This window comes from Panthera pardus, unplaced genomic scaffold (genome assembly GCF_024362965.1).
Source record: "Panthera pardus isolate Hobbes unplaced genomic scaffold, ASM2436296v1 HiC_scaffold_20, whole genome shotgun sequence".
In the NCBI taxonomy this organism is placed as follows: Eukaryota; Metazoa; Chordata; class Mammalia; order Carnivora; family Felidae; genus Panthera; species Panthera pardus.
In genome coordinates, this window is record NW_026526766.1 from 24,615,070 (window position 1) to 24,632,869 (window position 17,800).

The 17,800-nt window shown below is 47.4% G+C and overlaps 1 protein-coding gene across 5 annotated transcripts; it reads left to right on the forward strand.

Annotated features, from left to right (window-relative positions):
* The first annotated feature begins 1,300 nt into the window (after positions 1 to 1,300).
* Positions 1,301 to 14,899, forward strand: IDNK (IDNK gluconokinase). Of its 5 annotated transcripts, none has more exons than XM_019423552.2 (5): positions 1,301 to 1,471; positions 7,111 to 7,141; positions 7,576 to 7,662; positions 12,301 to 12,344; positions 14,218 to 14,899. In XM_019423552.2, the coding sequence occupies exons 1-5, from the start codon at positions 1,422 to 1,424 to the stop codon at positions 14,561 to 14,563; spliced, it is 558 nt and encodes a 185-aa protein (XP_019279097.1). In that variant the 5' UTR covers positions 1,301 to 1,421; the 3' UTR covers positions 14,564 to 14,899. The 5 variants fall into 5 exon arrangements, with proteins under 5 accessions (XP_019279097.1, XP_019279098.1, XP_019279103.1 ...); XM_019423555.2 differs by having other exon boundaries at positions 1,377 to 1,471; positions 7,580 to 7,662; XM_019423553.2 differs by lacking the exon at positions 7,111 to 7,141 and having other exon boundaries at positions 1,339 to 1,471.
* Positions 14,900 to 17,800: the final 2,901 nt, after the last annotated feature.

Here is a 17,800-nt window from a genome sequence, read left to right on the forward strand (position 1 = left end):
TGAGATCATGACCTCAGCCAAAGTCAGATGCTTAACCCACTGAGCCACTCAGGCGCCCCATCAGTCTTGATTATAGTCATGCTAGTGGGCATGAAGTGGTATCTTAATGTCATTTTAATTTGCATTTCCTTTGTGGCTAATATGTGGAGCTTATTTTCATGTGTTTATTTTCCATTCGTGTATCTTTTTCGGAGAAGTGTCTATTAAGATCTTTTGTCCACTTTTTAGTGGGGTTATTTGTCTTTTTATTGTTGAGTTGTAAGTTTTCTTCATATCTTCTAAATCCAAGCCTCTTATCAGATATGTGACTTGGAAAAAGTTTCTGTCATTCTGTGGGTTGTCTTTTCACTTCCCTAATGGTGCCATTTGCAGCACAAAGCTTTTAATTTTGATGAAGTCCAATTTATCTTTTTTTTCTTTTATTTCTTGTGTTTTAGGGGCCAGATCTAAGAAACCATTCCCTCTTCCAAGTTCACGAAGATTTATGCTTATGTTTTCTTCTAACAGCTTTTGGAGTTTTAGCTTTTACATTTAAGTCTCTGATCTATTTTGAGTACATTTTGTATATGGTTGAGGTAGGGGTTCAACTTCATTCTTATTCATGTGGATATCCAGTTGTCCCAGCATCATTTGTTGAGAAGACTATTCTTTCCACATTGCATTGTCCTGGCACCCTTGCTAGAAATCAGTTTCCAACGAGTATATGGATTTATTTCTAGACTGTCAGATCTAGTCCACTGGTCTATATGAGTATCCTTATGCCAGTACCACATTGGTTTTTATGAGTATATAGCTATAGCATGTTTTGTAAATGGAAAGTGTGAGTTCTCCAACTTTGTTCTTCCTTTTCAAGATTGTTTCTATCTATATCCTTTGAGTGTCCATATGAATTTTAGGATCAGGTTGTCAATTTCTGCAAGAAGTCAGCTGGGATTTTGATGGAGATGCGCTGAATTGGTAGATCAATTTGGGGAGTACTGCCATCTCAAAAATATGACATCTTCAAAACCATGAAAAGGAGATGCCTCCTCTCCAAGTCTCGATTTCTTCATCTATACAACACCTATCCAGGAACACCCACTCTAGCTAAGTAGGAATGAAACAAAGTTAGTGCAGGGCTATTGAAACACTCATTAGATAAGCGCTCTATTGCCAGCGTTATTGTTTCGAGGAGGCGGAGCCATGCGGCGGGGGCGGGGCGGGGCGGAGGAGGGGCGGGGCAAGGCAGAGCCACTTGGCGAGGGCGAGGGCGGGGGCGGGGGCGAGGGCGGGGCACAGAGCCGGGCGGTGGGAGAGGCGGGGCCGTGCGGCGGGGGCGGGGGACAGGGTTCCCCGGCCCGCGGGCCGCTCGGTTCTAAGTGGCCGGGGAGGCAGGGCCGACGGGCCCCGGAAGGCGGCGGGAAGGAGCCGGCATCCGGGTCATGGCCGCGCCGGGCGCGCTGCTGGTGATGGGCGTGAGCGGCTCGGGGAAGTAGGTCCGGGAGGGCCGGGGGCGCGGGGGGCGCACTGGAGGAGGCGGCGCGCGCGGCGAAGGCCAGAGCCTGAGTCACCGTGCCGGACCCGCGGGGGACGCAGGCTTCTGGGGAGCCCCCCTCTTCCTTTTGCCGATGAGGAAGCGGAGGCCCGGGACGCCAGCTCCCTCTCCCCACCCTCCAACCTGCCCGCCCCCGGGGGGTGGGGGGGTGGTGCTGGCCGGGGACCACATCCGAGACCCGGGTTCTCCGCCTATAAATCGAGAGGCTCTTGGCGAAAGCCCTTTGTAAAGAGGCACCTGCTGGGGCGCCACCCGCAGTGGCTCCTGCAGTCACAAGTGTCCGAGTTTGGGAGCCTCCGGTCAGAACAAGGCCCAAAGCACAAGGACAAACCTCTCCCTACCCAGGGTCCCAGTCTCCCACAGATCTTGGTCAGATCTGGAGCAGCAGCTCCCTCCTGAGAGGTGCTGGACTTTTGTGACTGGATTTTAGGAAGAGAATTTCACCTCCTGGTCTGTTTTCTCTGTTCTGTGATCAGGGTTTATCAGCTTAAACTGGAAGGAGTCGGTGTTAATAAGGAGTCACAAAACCCCCAAGGGTTTGCAAGGAGGTACACCGGATGCCACAAAGCCTCTGCCTAGCCCGGTCTGGCCAACGTGGGGACTGTGAGCTAGACTTTGGCTTCCTGATTAGACCAAACTCTACCTTGCTTTTTACCGGAAAAGGCAGCTACAGCAGCATTCCGCCCCAGGCAGCAGAAGACAGATCTTAATCAAGTGAATTATCATAGCTTCAAAGGCCTTATAATACCCTCCTAGAATTTTCTGAACCAGGAACTGCTTGTGTGGTCAAGTATATATTAAAGACTCTTTCTTGCTCCAGGTAGGAAAGTTTAGGTTTTCAAAATTATTGTGGCGTTTTTAGCCTGGTATCCTGAGAAATTAATTTGGGGGTTCTTGAAATAAAATTAAAATAAAACAGGGAGTCAGAAAGTCCTTAGGTGTTGTATGATTTGAAGAAGAATGTAAGACTGCTTCTGTGGTGTGACGAAGTGGGTGTCTAGAGCCGGAGATCACACAGCTGCCTGGTTGTGTGAGCTTGGGCAATTCATGTACCCCTCTCTGCCTTGGATTAGATTGGGGAGGCTGGTGGCTGAACCATCTGACTTATGTGGTTATGATATTCATGCATTCAGTAAATATTTATAGAGCTCAATCCTGACTCTGTATCACTGATATATATTGAATAGGACAGATAAAATCCCTGCCCTCAAAGAGTTCACATTCTAGTATGGGAAACACACAGTAACTGAATAAATACATGTACATAGCGTGCCAGCAGTGGTCAGTGGGCCAGGGGAAAATAGACAGTAGAACAAAGAACAGCAGGCAGGATAGTGAGGGAAGGCTCCTCTGAGGCAGTGGTATTTTGCACAAGACCCACAACAAGTGGGAGACTAAGCCTGATGGACAGCTAGGGAAAGATCATTATAGGCAGGCAGAATGGCAAACACAAAGCCCAGGAGACTTGGTTTCTTGGTGGACTACCAGGGAAGCCATTGCATCTGAATGATGGGAGATGAGGTCACAGAAACAACGAAGGTGAAGAGAAGTGATCATATGCTGGAGATATTCTGAAGGTAGAACCAGAAGGATGTGTTGATGGACTGGATGTGGGGTATGAGAGAGGAAGAGAGGTGTTAAGGATGACTTCAAGATTTTTGGCTTGCATAATTGGAAGGAAGGGGGTTGCTATTGACTGATGGGGAAGCAGTAAGCAGAGCAGGTTTAGGGAAAAATATATCAGGAGCTCAATGTGGGATGTGGTGAACTGCCTATCAGTCATCCAAGTGGATTTGTCAAGTGGTTGATTGCGTATAAAGTCCAGAGTTCAGGAGAAGAACTTTAGAAATAAATGTAGGGATCCTTGGTACACAGATGTATTTAAAGACATAGATGTTGAGATCACCAAGGGAGTGAGTAAAGATAAAGATGCTGGCCAAGGCCTGAACCCTGAGTCCTCTGATGGTGATACACCAAGTAATAAAACGAGATGAGAATTGATTATGTTGATCAATGGATGTAGCAACATTGAGTTCTTTGGTGACTTTTCTGAGCCCCTGATAGGGCCTTGCAGAATTTTAAATTACACTCTATAACATTTACAAGGAAAAAAATGGCTCAAGAAAACAATAGTCTCAAGCCAGAAAGATTGCAGTTAAGCCATTGTTAAAACAAAGTAATGTCAAATAATAATTTTACTTATTTACTATGTTTATTGCCTCTCCCTCCCCTATCTGGATGTAAGGGATCGGTTTTTTCCTTTTTGTTTACTGACTTATGTGTCTATAACAATGCCTGGCGTGTAGTAGATGCTTAGTAAATATTTGCTGACCTAATGCATGAATGAACAAATGAATGAACGGAACTATTTGAGTAGGTGGCAATGTTAGTTTTGTTTATATGTTAACAGCCTTTGTGAAGCCACCCTCTGCTTCTTTCCAGGTTTCCTTCTGTTGATGACATGAGCTCAGGCCCTCTGAATATCTTTTGTATTTAATCTGTGCCCCCACCTACCGCCACGGTCCTACTGGTTTTTGTTTTGTTTTCAGTCTCCTTAATCCTGATGTACACCAACTCGCTTGGAGACCTTTGGGTCCCAGCCTGAGTTGTAATGCTTATTCCCGTGAGTCTTAGCTCTGAGCCGAGCACTGTGACTTATTCCTGTTGGGGAGTCCCTGTCCCTGACCGCTTTGAGTCCAGCTGTTCTCTGGTTTAGATTTGGATAGAGCAGTAGACAGTAGACTTTTCCTTTTCCTTCTATCTCCTCCCTACCAGTCTACACCCAAATCTAGTTAGCTCTTCTTTTAAATTGTGAGTGGTGGCTGACGTGTTCATTCCTGGCTAATCTTAGTCCTAAGTGTGACTTCCGTTATGCACAGTTCGGGCTTCTCTGGCTGTGGAGTTAGTCGCCAGTAGGCTGCAATGTCACCCTGTGCGGGCTTCAGCACAGTGAACCTAGTGGGACAAGTCCCAGTTCTCATCAATCCTTTGGTTACATCGGGGAGCAGGTCTCAGTTGGGCACACATGTATCTCTAACACCTCCCTGATACCTTCGTAACAAGAGACAGAACCCTGGAATCCAGCTAGAATGTGAGCAGGGTCTTATTTTAATTGTATACGTCTTTTTGGTTACCTTCCATTTAAGGCAAGTAATTATGGCTTCTGGTAGGAAGGAAAAAAGTTTCCTTCTTTAACACATTCACTTAACTTTAAAAAAATGAAGCAATTAAATTAAAAAAACAAACAAACAAACAAACAAACAAACAAAAAAACATCAAGTAGGGGCACCTGGCTGGTTCAGTCCAAAGAGCATACAACTCTTGACCCTAGGGTCATGAGTTGAAGCCCCATGTTGTGTTGTGGAGATTACTTAAATAAACAAAACTTTAAACAAACCAAGTAAATAACTGTAGAGAAGGGATGCAAAACTTCGGAGGGAGGGCATGAGGAAACAGTAGGAGGATAAAATCAAAATTCTGAAGGTGGTCCTACAATGACTGGCATTTGGGCAGCGGATTAGAAATTGAGGGAGGGGCGCCTGGGTGGCTCAGTCGGTTAAGCATCCGACTTCGGCTCAGGTCACGATCTCACGGTCCGTGAGTTCGAGCCCCGCGTCAGGCTCTGGGCTGATGGCTCAGAGCCTGGAGCCTGTTTCGGATTCTGTGTCTCCCTCTCTCTCTGCCCCTCCCCAGTTCATGCTCTGTCTCTCTCTGTCCCAAAAATAAATAAACGTTAAAAAAAAAAAAAAAAAAAGAAATTGAGGGCAAGAAGGGACTTGAGTTATCATCAACTGTCTGCCAGCCTGCACCCTGACCCCAGGGCGCTAGACCACAAGCCTCAGGGTGGCTGGGAGCACATGGCAGTGCGCCAACCATATCCTGGGGACTAGTAGGTGCTCAGTAAGCACTGGCTGAGTGAAATGAGTAGTGAGTGGATAAACGTAGCTCAGTTCCCCTGTTTTGCAGGTGATGAAAAGGGTTTGGAGGCCGACTTGCACAGAAGCACGTGGCTGTTTAGTGGCCAGAGGGAGACGGTGGCCAGACATTAGGTGCTGAGACCCAAGCCATTCTCACCAAGAGTGCTGCCTGGTAGGGTTCTAGCGGGACCTATTCAGATGCGCTGCACAGAGGACATTTCCCTCCAGGGTTGAATGAGTACTGGTGATTCTCATCCCAAATTTTAAGAGTGTGTCTCTGTTAACCCCCAAACAAGGTGTTAATGCTTTTATGAGCTCCTTGACCCTTGTCCTGGGAGGTTGAAACCCTGCCCCACACCCACCCCCCCGTCAGACCCCTCCTTCCAATATCCTCAGTAGAATCTTATCTTTATTCAGTACTTTTTCTCAAAATATAATTATCTATAGAACAGGGACCAAAAAGCTTCAGAAAGAACTTCAGTTTAATGAGATCTTATATACAGTAAAACCTTGGTTTTGAGCATAATTCGTTCCAGAAACATGCTTATAATCCAAAGCACTTGTATATGAAAGCAAATTTCTAGAACAATTGGTTCAGTTGTGATCATGTGATATTTAGCATCATGTACTACTAGGATTGCACAAGAGATCGCAGGTTTATCAAGTTAAAATTTATTAGAAATGTTTGCTCGTCTTGTGGAACACTCACAGAGCAATTTACTCATAACCCAAGGTTTTACTGTATTGCTTTTTGGAAAAGAAAATTAGTGGTAATCAGTAATTATGCCATTTAAAGGTTTTTTTTAATTTAACATTTATTCATTTTTGAGAGACAGAGACAGAGTGTGAACGGGGGAGGGGCAGAGAGAGGGGAAGACAGAACCCAAAGCAGGATTCAGGCTCTGAGCTATCAGCACAGAGCCCGACGTGGGGCCCAAACTCATGAACTGTGAGATCGTGACCTGAGCCGAAGTCAGACGCTCAATGGACTGAGGCACCCAGGCACCCCAATTTTAAAAAAAGGGTTTTTTTTTTTAATGTTTGTTTATTTTTGAGAGAGAGAGAGAGAGAGAGACAGAGACAGAGCACAAGCAGGGGAGGGGCAGAGAAAGAGGGAGACACAGAATCAGAATCAGGGTCCAGGCTCTGAGTTGTCAGCACAGAGCCCAACGCAGGGCTCAAACTCACAAACCGTGAGATCATGACCTGAGCCAGTCGGATGCTTAATCGACTGAGCCACCCAGGTGCCACCACCCCCCCAATATTTTTTTAAGTTTATTTATTTATCTTGAGAGAGAAAGAGAGCACAAGCGGGGAGGGGAAGAGAATCCCAAGCAGGTTCTGTACTGTCTGCATGGATCCCAATGTGGGACTTGAACTCATGAACCATGAGATCATGACCTGAGCCAAAGTCAAGAGCCAGATGTTTGACTGAGCCACCCCAGGGCCCCAATTACATCATTTAAATTCCTGGAGGAAACTAATGTCATGCTCTAGACTCCAGGGTCAAGAGCATTACTGTCACTGCTTCAGTATCATAAAGTTAGTGGGTTTCAACACAGCGGGGCAGCCGCCTGTGTCCCAGGGCACCCCTGCATGGTGGGAGGCACATACGGGTTGGGAAGGGCAGTCACCTGAACCTCTGTGTCCTCTCCACAGATCTACCGTGGGCTCCCTGTTGGCGTCCGAGGTAACCTGTTCTGATGCCTCCCAATTTCCAGTCCCGTTGTGCTGTCTCTTTGCTTCTCTCCCTTACGCGCCCTTTCTTCTGGCCTGTTGGGGTTTGTCAGACAAACCAGGGGCATGGCTTGTGAAACCCAATGGAGCAATTTTGTTTTTCTCTATGGTGATCACCAATAGTGATGAATGAAAGGAGCAGCAGCCCTGGGAGCTGGGATAGTGACGTGGCATCAGGGCCTCCCTGCTTCTTCCCTCCCCCCACCCCAGGGGTGGGGAGCAGCAGGTGGAGGGGAGGCTGGTGGGGGGCGGGGGGAGGGTGGTCCTTGGGCTGCTGGTGAGGAAAAGGGTACAGGCTCATTTCCACACCTGCCCAGCGGTATTAGTGATGGTTGTCACATGGGCCACACTGCCTGCCACACACACCGTTTCACTTTGTTCTTAAAGTTAGGTTGGAAATTCTACGATGCAGATGACTATCACCCAGAGGAAAATCGAATGAAGATGGAAAAGGGGATCCCGCTGAATGACCAGGTAACGTTTGCCATCTGTTTCCAACACAGATGCTCCGGCCAGGGGCCAGAGGTGGAGATCTCGCAGCACCTGGCGTGGGAGAGTTCCTGCATGAGGGGACCCGTGCACAGTGCTCCAAAGCCAGGCACATGGGGGTCCTGCATGTGTCAGCTTTGGCCCTGAACTTCTCTCTGAACGCAGAGTCAGGACGATACCACCCTGCCAGGACACTTTGTTGCAGGCTTTTAATCTGCAGATTACATTCCTGAGGGCAGAGGCCCTCCTGTGCCCCAGACCTGTGCCTTCATCCTCTCTCCCCAGGGCCACCGTCACCAGACTCTTATCTACCCTAAAGCCAGAGTGATCACTACAGATTCAAATCCAGCCCTTTGGAAGTTTCCCACCCATCTCAGGGTCAAAACCTAAAGGCCTCAATATGCCCCACTCCTGTGGGAGTGTGCCCACCCTCCCTCTCTCCACCAGAGCCACCTTGGCCCCTTTCTTCTTCTTTTTTCTAATGTTTATTTCTTTCTTTTGAGAGAGAGCATGAGTGGGGGAGAGGAGCAGAGAGAGAGGGAGATAGAAACTCAAGCAGGCTCCTTGCTCAGCTCAGAGCCCGAGGTGGGGCTTGAACTCACAAACCCGGGAGATCATGACCTGAGCTGAAACCACCTGAGCCAGCCAGGCGCCCCAACCCTGGCCCCTTTCAGTCGCTTCTGCTAGGCTCTTCCCCGCAGGGCCCTTGTCTGTAGTTCCCACTGTCTGGGATGCACTGCTGTCCCCTCTTCTGTTAACCCTGCTCATATTCACAGCTCCGCTCCCGTGCCGCCTCTTCAGGGAAGCTCTCCTGGACCTACTAAGGGCAGACCTCCTGTAATACAAACTCCCGCAACACCACAGCCCCCACTGCCCTGGTCCCATTTGCAACTTGGCATTTGCTGGTGTGAGAACTTGATTAATATTTCTCTCTACGACTAGATTTTCCTTCTGAAAGGGCAAGGACTGTGTCCTGTTAACCATTATAAACCCCCAAGGCCAGACACACAGTAAATGTCAGAAAATACTTGTGGCATAGTTGTAAGTGAACAAACGAAGGAGAGAAGGAATGAATGAATAGTAACCTCGTTCCTTTATGCACTGTCACGAGACCACTTCCTAAGGGTCCCTCTCAAAGCAGAGGTACTAACTGTGGACTCACTGGTATAACCAGCTGTAGCCCAGGTGAGATGTGAGGGCCAGGTCCCCGCAGCAGCTGAGAGCAGGGCCCCCCCGCCAGGCTCACAGGGCAGGTGTGTCCAAAGGGCAGGAACAGAGTGGAACTGGCCAAAGACCGACACTGACATTTTCACTTTCAGTGACCTTGGCCCCAGCCATGCTGCCACTATCTCACTGTCTGCCCTTTGTCCCGCCTTGAGGGACCGGGTCACTCTCTGTTTCAGGGAGTGTGACTTGAGTTGGCAAAGATTCAAACTTGGAACCATCAAAGTGAAACTTGCGGGGCGCCTGGGTGGCTCAGTCGGTTTAGCATCCGACTTCAGCCCAGGTCATGATGCCACACTTCGTGGGTTCGAGCCCCGTGTCAGGCTCTGTGCTGACATCTTGGAGCCTGGAGCCTGTTTCAGGTTCTGTGTCTCCCTCTCTCCCTCTGCCCCTCCCCTGCTTGCACTCTTGTCTCCCAAAAATAAATAAATATTAAAAAAAAATTTTTTAATGAGATTTGCAACATTTGACTTGAGAAGACAGGAGGAGGGAACCATAAAAGAGATTCAGAGTCACAATGGAAGCATAATAATGGCATGACACTAGAGCTGATGGACACAGTGCAGACAACCTGTCTCCACCACTCAGCTTGTGTGGCCTTTGGCAAATGGCTCAGTCTCTCTGTGCCTCATTTTCCTCCTGCGAAATAGGGATGGTAAACAGGACCCATTTCATTGGGTTCTTGGGAGGATTAAATGAGGTAATACTAAAAAAAAATAGTCACAGTGAAGTACACAAAGCATTCAGTAAGTTATCACTTACTTATTGTTGCTAATCTATCTACACAGTCTCGTAGGTATAACACAGACCATTTCTACAGTGTGTAAAATGGGACTGCGCCAGCATTATTTTTCTCCTTGGTGAGTGCAAGTAAAAGTTAAGCTAAAGAACGAAGTAAAACAACCCAAATGGATGGATTCTAAAATGGCACTTAAACAGCCTCCCTCTCGTCCACAAGTGAGGCTTGTTAGGTGGGCAGTGTGGGTGGGGGGAGGGAGTAGCATTCGGAAGAGTTTATTGTACAGAAGAAAAGGTTATGAGTTCCTGGACGAAACATAATGACTTGCTAAATATATTTAGAAGAAACGATACAAGTTGGCCAGACTTTAGACTTTCTGTCAGGGAGAGAAAGAGCTAGAACAGCAGATGGTTCACATTTTTAAAGACAGCCCAGCCAAGAATGAAGGTGTAGGTCAGAGCTGGGCTAGCACCAGTGGCCCCTCCTGGTCACCTAGCAACCAGCCCTGCCCCCGTGATACCGAGATGAGGATCAAGTGGAAAGTCGGGGCAGAGGTTCAGGTTCCTCTGGGGAAGAGTCTCAGGAAAGCTTGGTTTTGTGCTTGGAGGGCTGAGGTTTGAATAGAAAGAACCCGAGTCGAATATTCCAAGGGCTCCGTAAGGCTATTTAGCTATAAATTAATACGAAATAAAATGTGAACTCCAGTTCTTGGGTTACACTGCCACATTTCAAGTGTTCAATAGCCACATGTGGCCAGTGCCTACCACCCAGACAGCACAGAGAACACTTCGATCATGACAGAAAGCTCTAGTGGACAGTGCTGGGCTAGAGAGAGATATGCCACCCAGGCTGTGATAGGATGTTAGTAGGAGAGTGATGGTGAAGTATTTGCAAGCTCTCAGTCTTCTCTATGTGCCAGGCCCGTGCTGTCCTGGCAGCCCACAGTGACACTTAAGACTTCAAACTCTGTTGAAGGAGGAATTTTTTTTTTCCCTTGAGAAAGAGAGCGAGCGCGAGAGGGGTAGGGGCACAGGGCGAGGGAGTGAGAGAATCCCAAACAGGCTCCACACCCAGCGCTGAGTGCAACATAGGGCTTGACCTCACAACCGTGAGATTATGACCTGAGCCGAAATGAAGACGTGCCCCAAACGAGGGTTTTTTTGAGAAAAAATTTCCTGATTATAAATGTAATATTTGCCCTGTATAGAAATTTGGGGGGCACCTCAGTGGCTCCGTCGGTTCAGCATCTGACTCTTGATTTTGGCAGAGGTCATGATCTCATGGTTTGTGGGATAAAGCCCTGAGTCAGGAGCCATACTGACAGCACGGAGCTGCTTGGGATTCTCTCTCTCCCTCTCTCTCTGTCCCTCTGACTCCCCGCCTCATGCTCACTCTCTCTCTCTCCCTCAAAATAAATATATTTTTTAAAAGAGTAGGAATGAAAAGAGGGCTGTGAACAAACCGATGTTAATAAATTTGAAGACTTAGATAAAATTAGACCGTTTCATAGAAAAATATAAATTACTGTGGGAAAATGGGCTTGAAGGGCAGTGATCTGGTGGCAGAGACTATTCTTTTTCTTCCCAAATGGAAACATGATCTTACTGATGCTGCATTTGGCTTAAGTATCAAGAGGGTCCTGGGGCACCTGGGTGGCTCAGTCAGTTGAACATCCAACTCTTGATTTCAGCTCAGGTCATGATCTCACGGTTGTGAGACTGAGTGCTGCGTTGGGCTCCACGCTGAGTGCGGAGCCTGTTTGGGAGTCTCTCTTTCTCTCCTTTTCCCTCTGCCCCCCCCCTCGCTCCTGCACAGGCACCCTCTCAAAAAAAAAAAAAAAAAAAAAAAAAAAATCAGGAGGGTCCAGAGATCTAATTATATGTGTAGTCTCTTCCTGCCATTTCAAATACCAAAACTGAATCAAGCATAGAAAACCTGGGGCGCCTTGGGTGGCTCATTCGGTTAAGCATCTGACTCTTGATTTTAACTCAGGTCATGATCTCAAGGTCTTGAGATCAAGCCCCACACTGGGCTCTGTACTGAGGGAGCATTGAGCCTGCTTAAGATTCTCTCTCTTTCCTCCCCTCCCCCAGTCGTGTGTGCATGTGTGCTCTCTCTCAAAAAGAAAGAAAGAATAGAAAAACTGAATATAACACAATGCTCATTTAAAAAGTTGAACCTGTAATCAGAGATCTCCTTTCAAAAAAAAAGGCCCCAGGCCCAGATGGTTTTTCAGATGAGTTTTGGTCAGTTTGGAGCACTGTAACAGAATACCACCAACTGGGGTCTTAAACAAGAGACATTTAGTTCCCACAGTTCTGGAGGCTGGAAGTCCAAGATCAAGATGCTGGCATGGTCAGGCTCTTGGTGAGGGCCTTCTTCCTGGCTTGCAGGTGCAGGGGGGTATGAGGGGTTGTGGCACAGAAGAGAGAGCACACATTAGCTCCTTAGTCTCTTCTTCAATGAGCACTAATCCCATCATAATGTTGCTGTGTGGAACCACCCAGTGACTTGACCCCACACCACAGCCTTGCATGTGGCTTGTTTCTCAAAACCACTAAGTTCTCTCTGGACTTTAACACTGATGGTCACCATTAACTATGTTTCTGTACAAATAAACAGTACCTGGAAAAGTCACTTTGTGTCTGCTTTAATTTCAGGACAGGATTCCATGGCTCTGCAACTTACATGACATCTTACTAAGGTAAGAGAGCATCAGGCCTTAAAGAAAACTCATCAGAAAGTAGAGGGGGAAAAAATACACTCTTGAAATCACTACTGACTGATGATAAAGGATCCCAGTAATGGAGTGCACTTCTGTCAAGTAACCAATAATGATTTTAATCAACCAGAGACATATAATTTAGTTGGGTTCTAGAGACAGCTTCTAGACAGTTCCACAATTATCTGGGAATCTTGGCAGCCACTTGGGCTTCCATAAGCCCATTTCTTCATTTGAAAATGGGGATAAATATAGTTCCTACTCACAGATTATTGTGAGAATTGAGAGGAGGCATGGGTGGCACTTAGAACAGTCTCTAAAAACGCAGAAAGTACTCACAAGGGGATAAGCAGTGCTACCACTGTTACAGCCACATCACCACCATTTCAAGCTGTGGCCAAGCAGGGTAAACCTAGGGGCATTTGTAAGTCAACAGATAATTGGTCACCAGGATTGGAGTCCTAAATTGTCCTGCTCTAGATCATGCTTCGCAGCAAACGAGGTCCCCTCCACTCATCCATGGACCTGGCCCCCTGGGAATCCTGGTTGGGATGTAGAGGAGAAAGAAAAGGCAGGGAATGGCTTATAAATCTTGCTTTCTAAAATGAGGACGTAATTTCCTATTTTACAAACCTAAGTCATCTGCACCATATGCAATTAGAATATATTTAAGATGAAAAATTCAGTTTACTTTTTCACACCGCACTGACGTAGCTGGCAAACCCTGTCTTGCATGGGCTTATTAGAGTTTAGGGGTTTAGGGATTCAGAGTTTGAGAACTCCCACCACTTGGGTCTCTATAACATAAATAGACTCGTCAGAGATCGAATACACTGACCTGTGATGGACACAGAAATGGAAGATCCTCAGGAGAGCTGAGATCAGATATCCAGACCCAGAAAAGACAAGCTCCTACCCATGGATTGTGGGTGGGAAGAGCCAGAAGGCTCAGATAGGAGTTCATATAAGTTCGTTGCTGATGATACACTCCATCCACTGGGTCTCAAGTGTCACTGGCCATAGAGCGAAAGCAGACCTCTTCAGAATTCTCAGTTGGGAAGCAAACATTCTAAGTGCCCAAGCCGGGGTTTACCCTTCACCTCTACTTGAGTCCCTTCCCAGCCCCAAAATGACTGCCTCTCCTGACCACGGACAGGGGCGCACCGCAGCTGGGTGGACGTGGGGCTCACTTACTTTGTGCAGTCTCCGAGCACGCCGGCTTTCCCTCTTTGGTGCTTGTCACTCTGCCTGTATTTCTGGCTCAGATTTTTTTCTTAGCACATCCCTGGAAGCTTCTCATATCCTGCTCACCTTGACCACATACAGTCTGATACTCCCTTTTCTCCTTTCTCCAGCTCTGTACTGGTAACTTTACCAGACTCTTTCAGCATATTGTAGAGCAGGGATGGGGAGGAGCCAGCTGTGAACTTCAAGTCACTGTGAACACCTGTGGAGAACCGAGGTGTGTGCGGTACCGGTACCCACCGGCAGCCACCATGTCCACATGCTGTGGCCGAGCCACATCCTACATTGACACCTACCAAGCACTTCTGTGTACTGGGCACCTTGATAAACTTTTCCTCCTCACACTTCTATGGACAGGTACTCTAAGTAGTCCCATCTACCAGACGATGAACTGACGCTCAGGGAGGTAAACTGCCCAGGATGGCTCAGTTCACTAGTGGAAGATCTTTACCTCAAAGCCAGGACTGCCTGATACTTGACCACCATTTTGTAATGCTTCCCGCTGGCCAGAGAAGTTAGGACTGGAGTCCTTAACCTGGAACTGACACCAATTATTTTAAATGACCTTATTCTTTAGTTACCGCCCCCCCCCCCCCCAACTTTTTAACAGAGATGTAGCCTCCGGACAGCATGTGGTTCTAGCCTGTTCAGCTCTGAAGAAAGTGTACAGAGACATCTTAATACGAGGAAAAGATGGTGGACCTCTGAAGTGTGAGCAGATGCGGAAGGACAAACAGCCAGCTGAGGTGAAGCTCCTCGTGGTCTATCTGAGTGGGTCGTTTGAGGTCATCTCTGGACGCTTACTCAAAAGAAAAGGACATTTTATGCCCCCTGAGTTACTGCAGTCCCAGTTTGATACTCTGGAGCCCCCATCAGATCCAGAAAATTTCATCCAAATCAATGTGGACAAAAATCTTTCAGAGATAATTGCTACAATTATGGGAACTCTAAGATAACATGAAAACTGTTTCAGATCAGTGGTCTGGAACAATCAGGCAGAAATTTCTATCCCAACTCAAACTATGTTCTAGTATCTTTGTCAATACTGTATTCTAACAAACCATAGTGTACTGAGATATGTGTGTTTGGGTATGATTTGAGGAATCTGTGGTACTTTTGTCATTTTGCTCTGGCACACTGGGAGGAGACAGGAGGGAACTTTGAAAGTAAAGCTTCACAGAAATTCGAATATGATCAGAGGGAATTCTATAATCAATGCTGTAAATCACGACCTTATTTAGAACATTCTTGATCATGCCTGTATTTGGACAAATAAATGAAACTTGGCTATCCTTGGCATCCCCTGGAAATTGGTCCCAGGAGCAGAAATGTACAAAATTGACCACTCACCATCAAGTCACATCAGACCATCTGCTAATCCTCTCTCCCAAGATAAATAAAAAGCACATAAGCTTCATGGATATAAAAAGTTGCAAAGGTGGAACTTCGATGGATGAAGCATGGAACTCAGTGACCCAACTGTCCCCATTCGTTTTATGGAGACACCATGAGACCAGGCTGGTGTCAGCCACCTGCTTTTCCACTGCAAAAACCATCAGCAGTGGACTCTAGGGCGAGGAAGGAACACCAGAGTTGCTGTGGCCAAGAGATGAAATGAACCTTCCCGAAGGTCAGGAATGTGTCAGGAGCAGCTGAGCTAGGTGAGGCTGCGCAGGGTGCATTCTGGGCCCCGGGGAGGGCAGCTGCAATCTGGCCTGTTTCAGCCTGTCCCCCAGAGACTCCAGAAAGAAGCTCCCTTATCCCTGTATCCTGACCGAGGCCACAGAATCCAGCTACTCTACGGGCCACTGATCAGCTCTGGCCAGAAAGTGAGTTTTGGAACCAGTTATCTAGTTTTTTTCACAAGGGCATGCAGTCTGTCTTGGGAACTACAAGTAGAATATGTGCTTGGCATGCCAGGAGACTGAAAGGGCCCTCCTGGGCAGGCAGACTTTGCTTAAGGAACATGTGAAACCTCAGATCTTCCTCTCTGCCTGGATATCTGAGAGGCATCTCCTGCCTGACTTCAGTCCTCATTATTCAGGGTCCTTCAAGTCGTCCAGTCAACATGCTCAGGCTGGCTGAGAGTCACCCCTAGTCACAGAGGAAAGACTCAGTCCACTGTACTCAGTGAGCCCACACTGGGTACTGGGATGGGCACTCTGCAGGGTTTGAGGATGCAAAGCTCTGGCTCTCAGGTAGCTTACGTGGGGGTGGAAAGACAGGGCATCTCGTCTCCTCTGGCACCAGCTAGAGTTCTCAGTGAAGGCAGTTGCTCACAAAAAGAATAGATTTTTCAAATATCCTGCTGGACAGTCACAGAGGACCTTGAAAAGCCTGTTTATAATTATAGAGGCACAGAATCTATAAATAAAAATATTTTCGCAGTTGTAACATACCCTGAAATTTCCAAGAATGCCATAAAGGAACAATTGTATTCCTTTTTAGTTTTATTTTTACTTAGAGTCGTCCTTTCAGAAAATCATGGTGGGTTTTTCTGTCATGAATATAACACACCTACATCAATCTGTGTTTGTAATGCTTCATTCACAGTGATCCACCTACAGGCACAAGCATCCAGCTGCTCCACTGTGTTGGTCTAGTGTAACTGTGTCCAAGTGTTACACACTGGAACTCATTAACTGATTACAAGTTACTTTCCCTTTTTCTCATTTAGAGTTAAGGCATCCTATTTACTATTTGCTGGGTAAGTTCTACTACCAATCAGTTTCACTTCAAAGTGGTAAGCAGGGGGAGGGGGGGCAGGGGGAAGGCATTAGAAAATAGTTGTTCAAAAATAAAAAGGAGCGCTGAATCTGGTGGGGATGGGAACCAACCACTGCTCAAATCTTCCCCAAGATGGCCACAGGGATGCCAAGGTATGAGCCAGTACTGCCCTCTGGTGGCACCTCAGGGGGACACCGCAAGCACAGGCCGCTCTCCCACCCACGAGAACACCTGTGGCAGCCACAGGTCCTGCCCCTGGCTCCCCACCCAGGTCTGACCACCCTTCTGCTCAGCCTCTACGACCTGGCAAGAAGAGGCAGGTGAGACTTGTCTCAACCTGATTTTCTCAACCCTGCAAATAACCACTTAACCACCTGTCCCACCAGGGAGCAAGCTCAGGTTAAATATTTTCCTCTCCTATAAAACACTGCCCGCCTCGTACAATTGGGAGAACAGAGACATGCACAGTGCAGAGACCCAAACTGACACCCCAACTGCTCAACAAATGTTGGCTCTTGTTATACTCGTCACCCCTGGGAGTCTGAGGGAGTGTGGCCACAGGACAAACTCTCACTCCTGCTTTTTGGACTATGGAGGAGCTTGTGAACCCCTGCTAAGTACGAGAATCTTGAGTCTTTGGGCTCTGATAGGTCTCCTTCCAGCCCTCCCCAGCTCTTGAGGCCTGACAGGATTCCAAGATCTGCGCACCAGCTTTGGAATCAGGAGGCCGGAAAGGCTGAGCTCCGGACACAGCACCGCCACACACTGAGTAACCACAGGCAAGACACCACTATGGGTGTCACCTCCAGGTGCCCCAAAGGTCCGGGAACTGACACCTGTCAGGCCAGGCCTCTCTAGAGACTGCTCTGATGAGCAAACTACCTGTCAGTGGATGGGAGTGCAAGAAGGGAGAAATTAAAACGGTGACTTGGGGCACCCAGGTGGCTCAGTCGGTTAAGTGTCCGGCTCTGTGCTGACAGCACGGAGCCTGCTTGGGATTCTCTCTCCCTCACTCTGCCCCTCCCCCACTCATGCATGCAAATACTCCCCAAAATGAACTTAAATAATAAAACAGGTTGACTTTAAAACAGCATCAACCAGAGATATTCATTTTCTGAAACTATGCAAGTTTATTCTCCATTCACTCAATAGCAAATCTGTATGTTCAAAATGATTGAAATTACAAAGTATTAACTGTAGTATGGGATTATGATTGCTTAGCGATTACCAAGGAAGTGGAATCTGATTAGATATCAGCCTACAAGCTATAAGCTGTGTTGGGCCTCAATGCAGGGAGGTGTTTCAACCTTTGCAGAATCTCAGGTGTAAAATGTATAGCCTGGTGCTGACTTCCAGACAATCTTCAATCCCTCCAGTGGAGATTCCCCCCAGCAATCTTAGATGCTGTAGAAACTGAATGTCACTTTTTGGGTTAAGGTTGGAAAATCATGGGCCATCACTCAGGA

What these genes read in the sequence shown, in the direction of transcription:
- IDNK (XM_019423552.2), top strand. Translation starts at nt 1,422, where the DNA reads ATGGCCGCGCCGGGCGCGCTGCTGGTGATGGGCGTGAGCGGCTCGGGG. An exon ending in GCTCCCTGTTGGCGTCCGAG is followed by an intron (nt 7,142 to 7,575) that starts GTAACCTGTTCT and finishes TTGTTCTTAAAG; the next exon opens with TTAGGTTGGAAATTCTACGA. An exon ending in GGATCCCGCTGAATGACCAG is followed by an intron (nt 7,663 to 12,300) that starts GTAACGTTTGCC and finishes CTTTAATTTCAG; the next exon opens with GACAGGATTCCATGGCTCTG.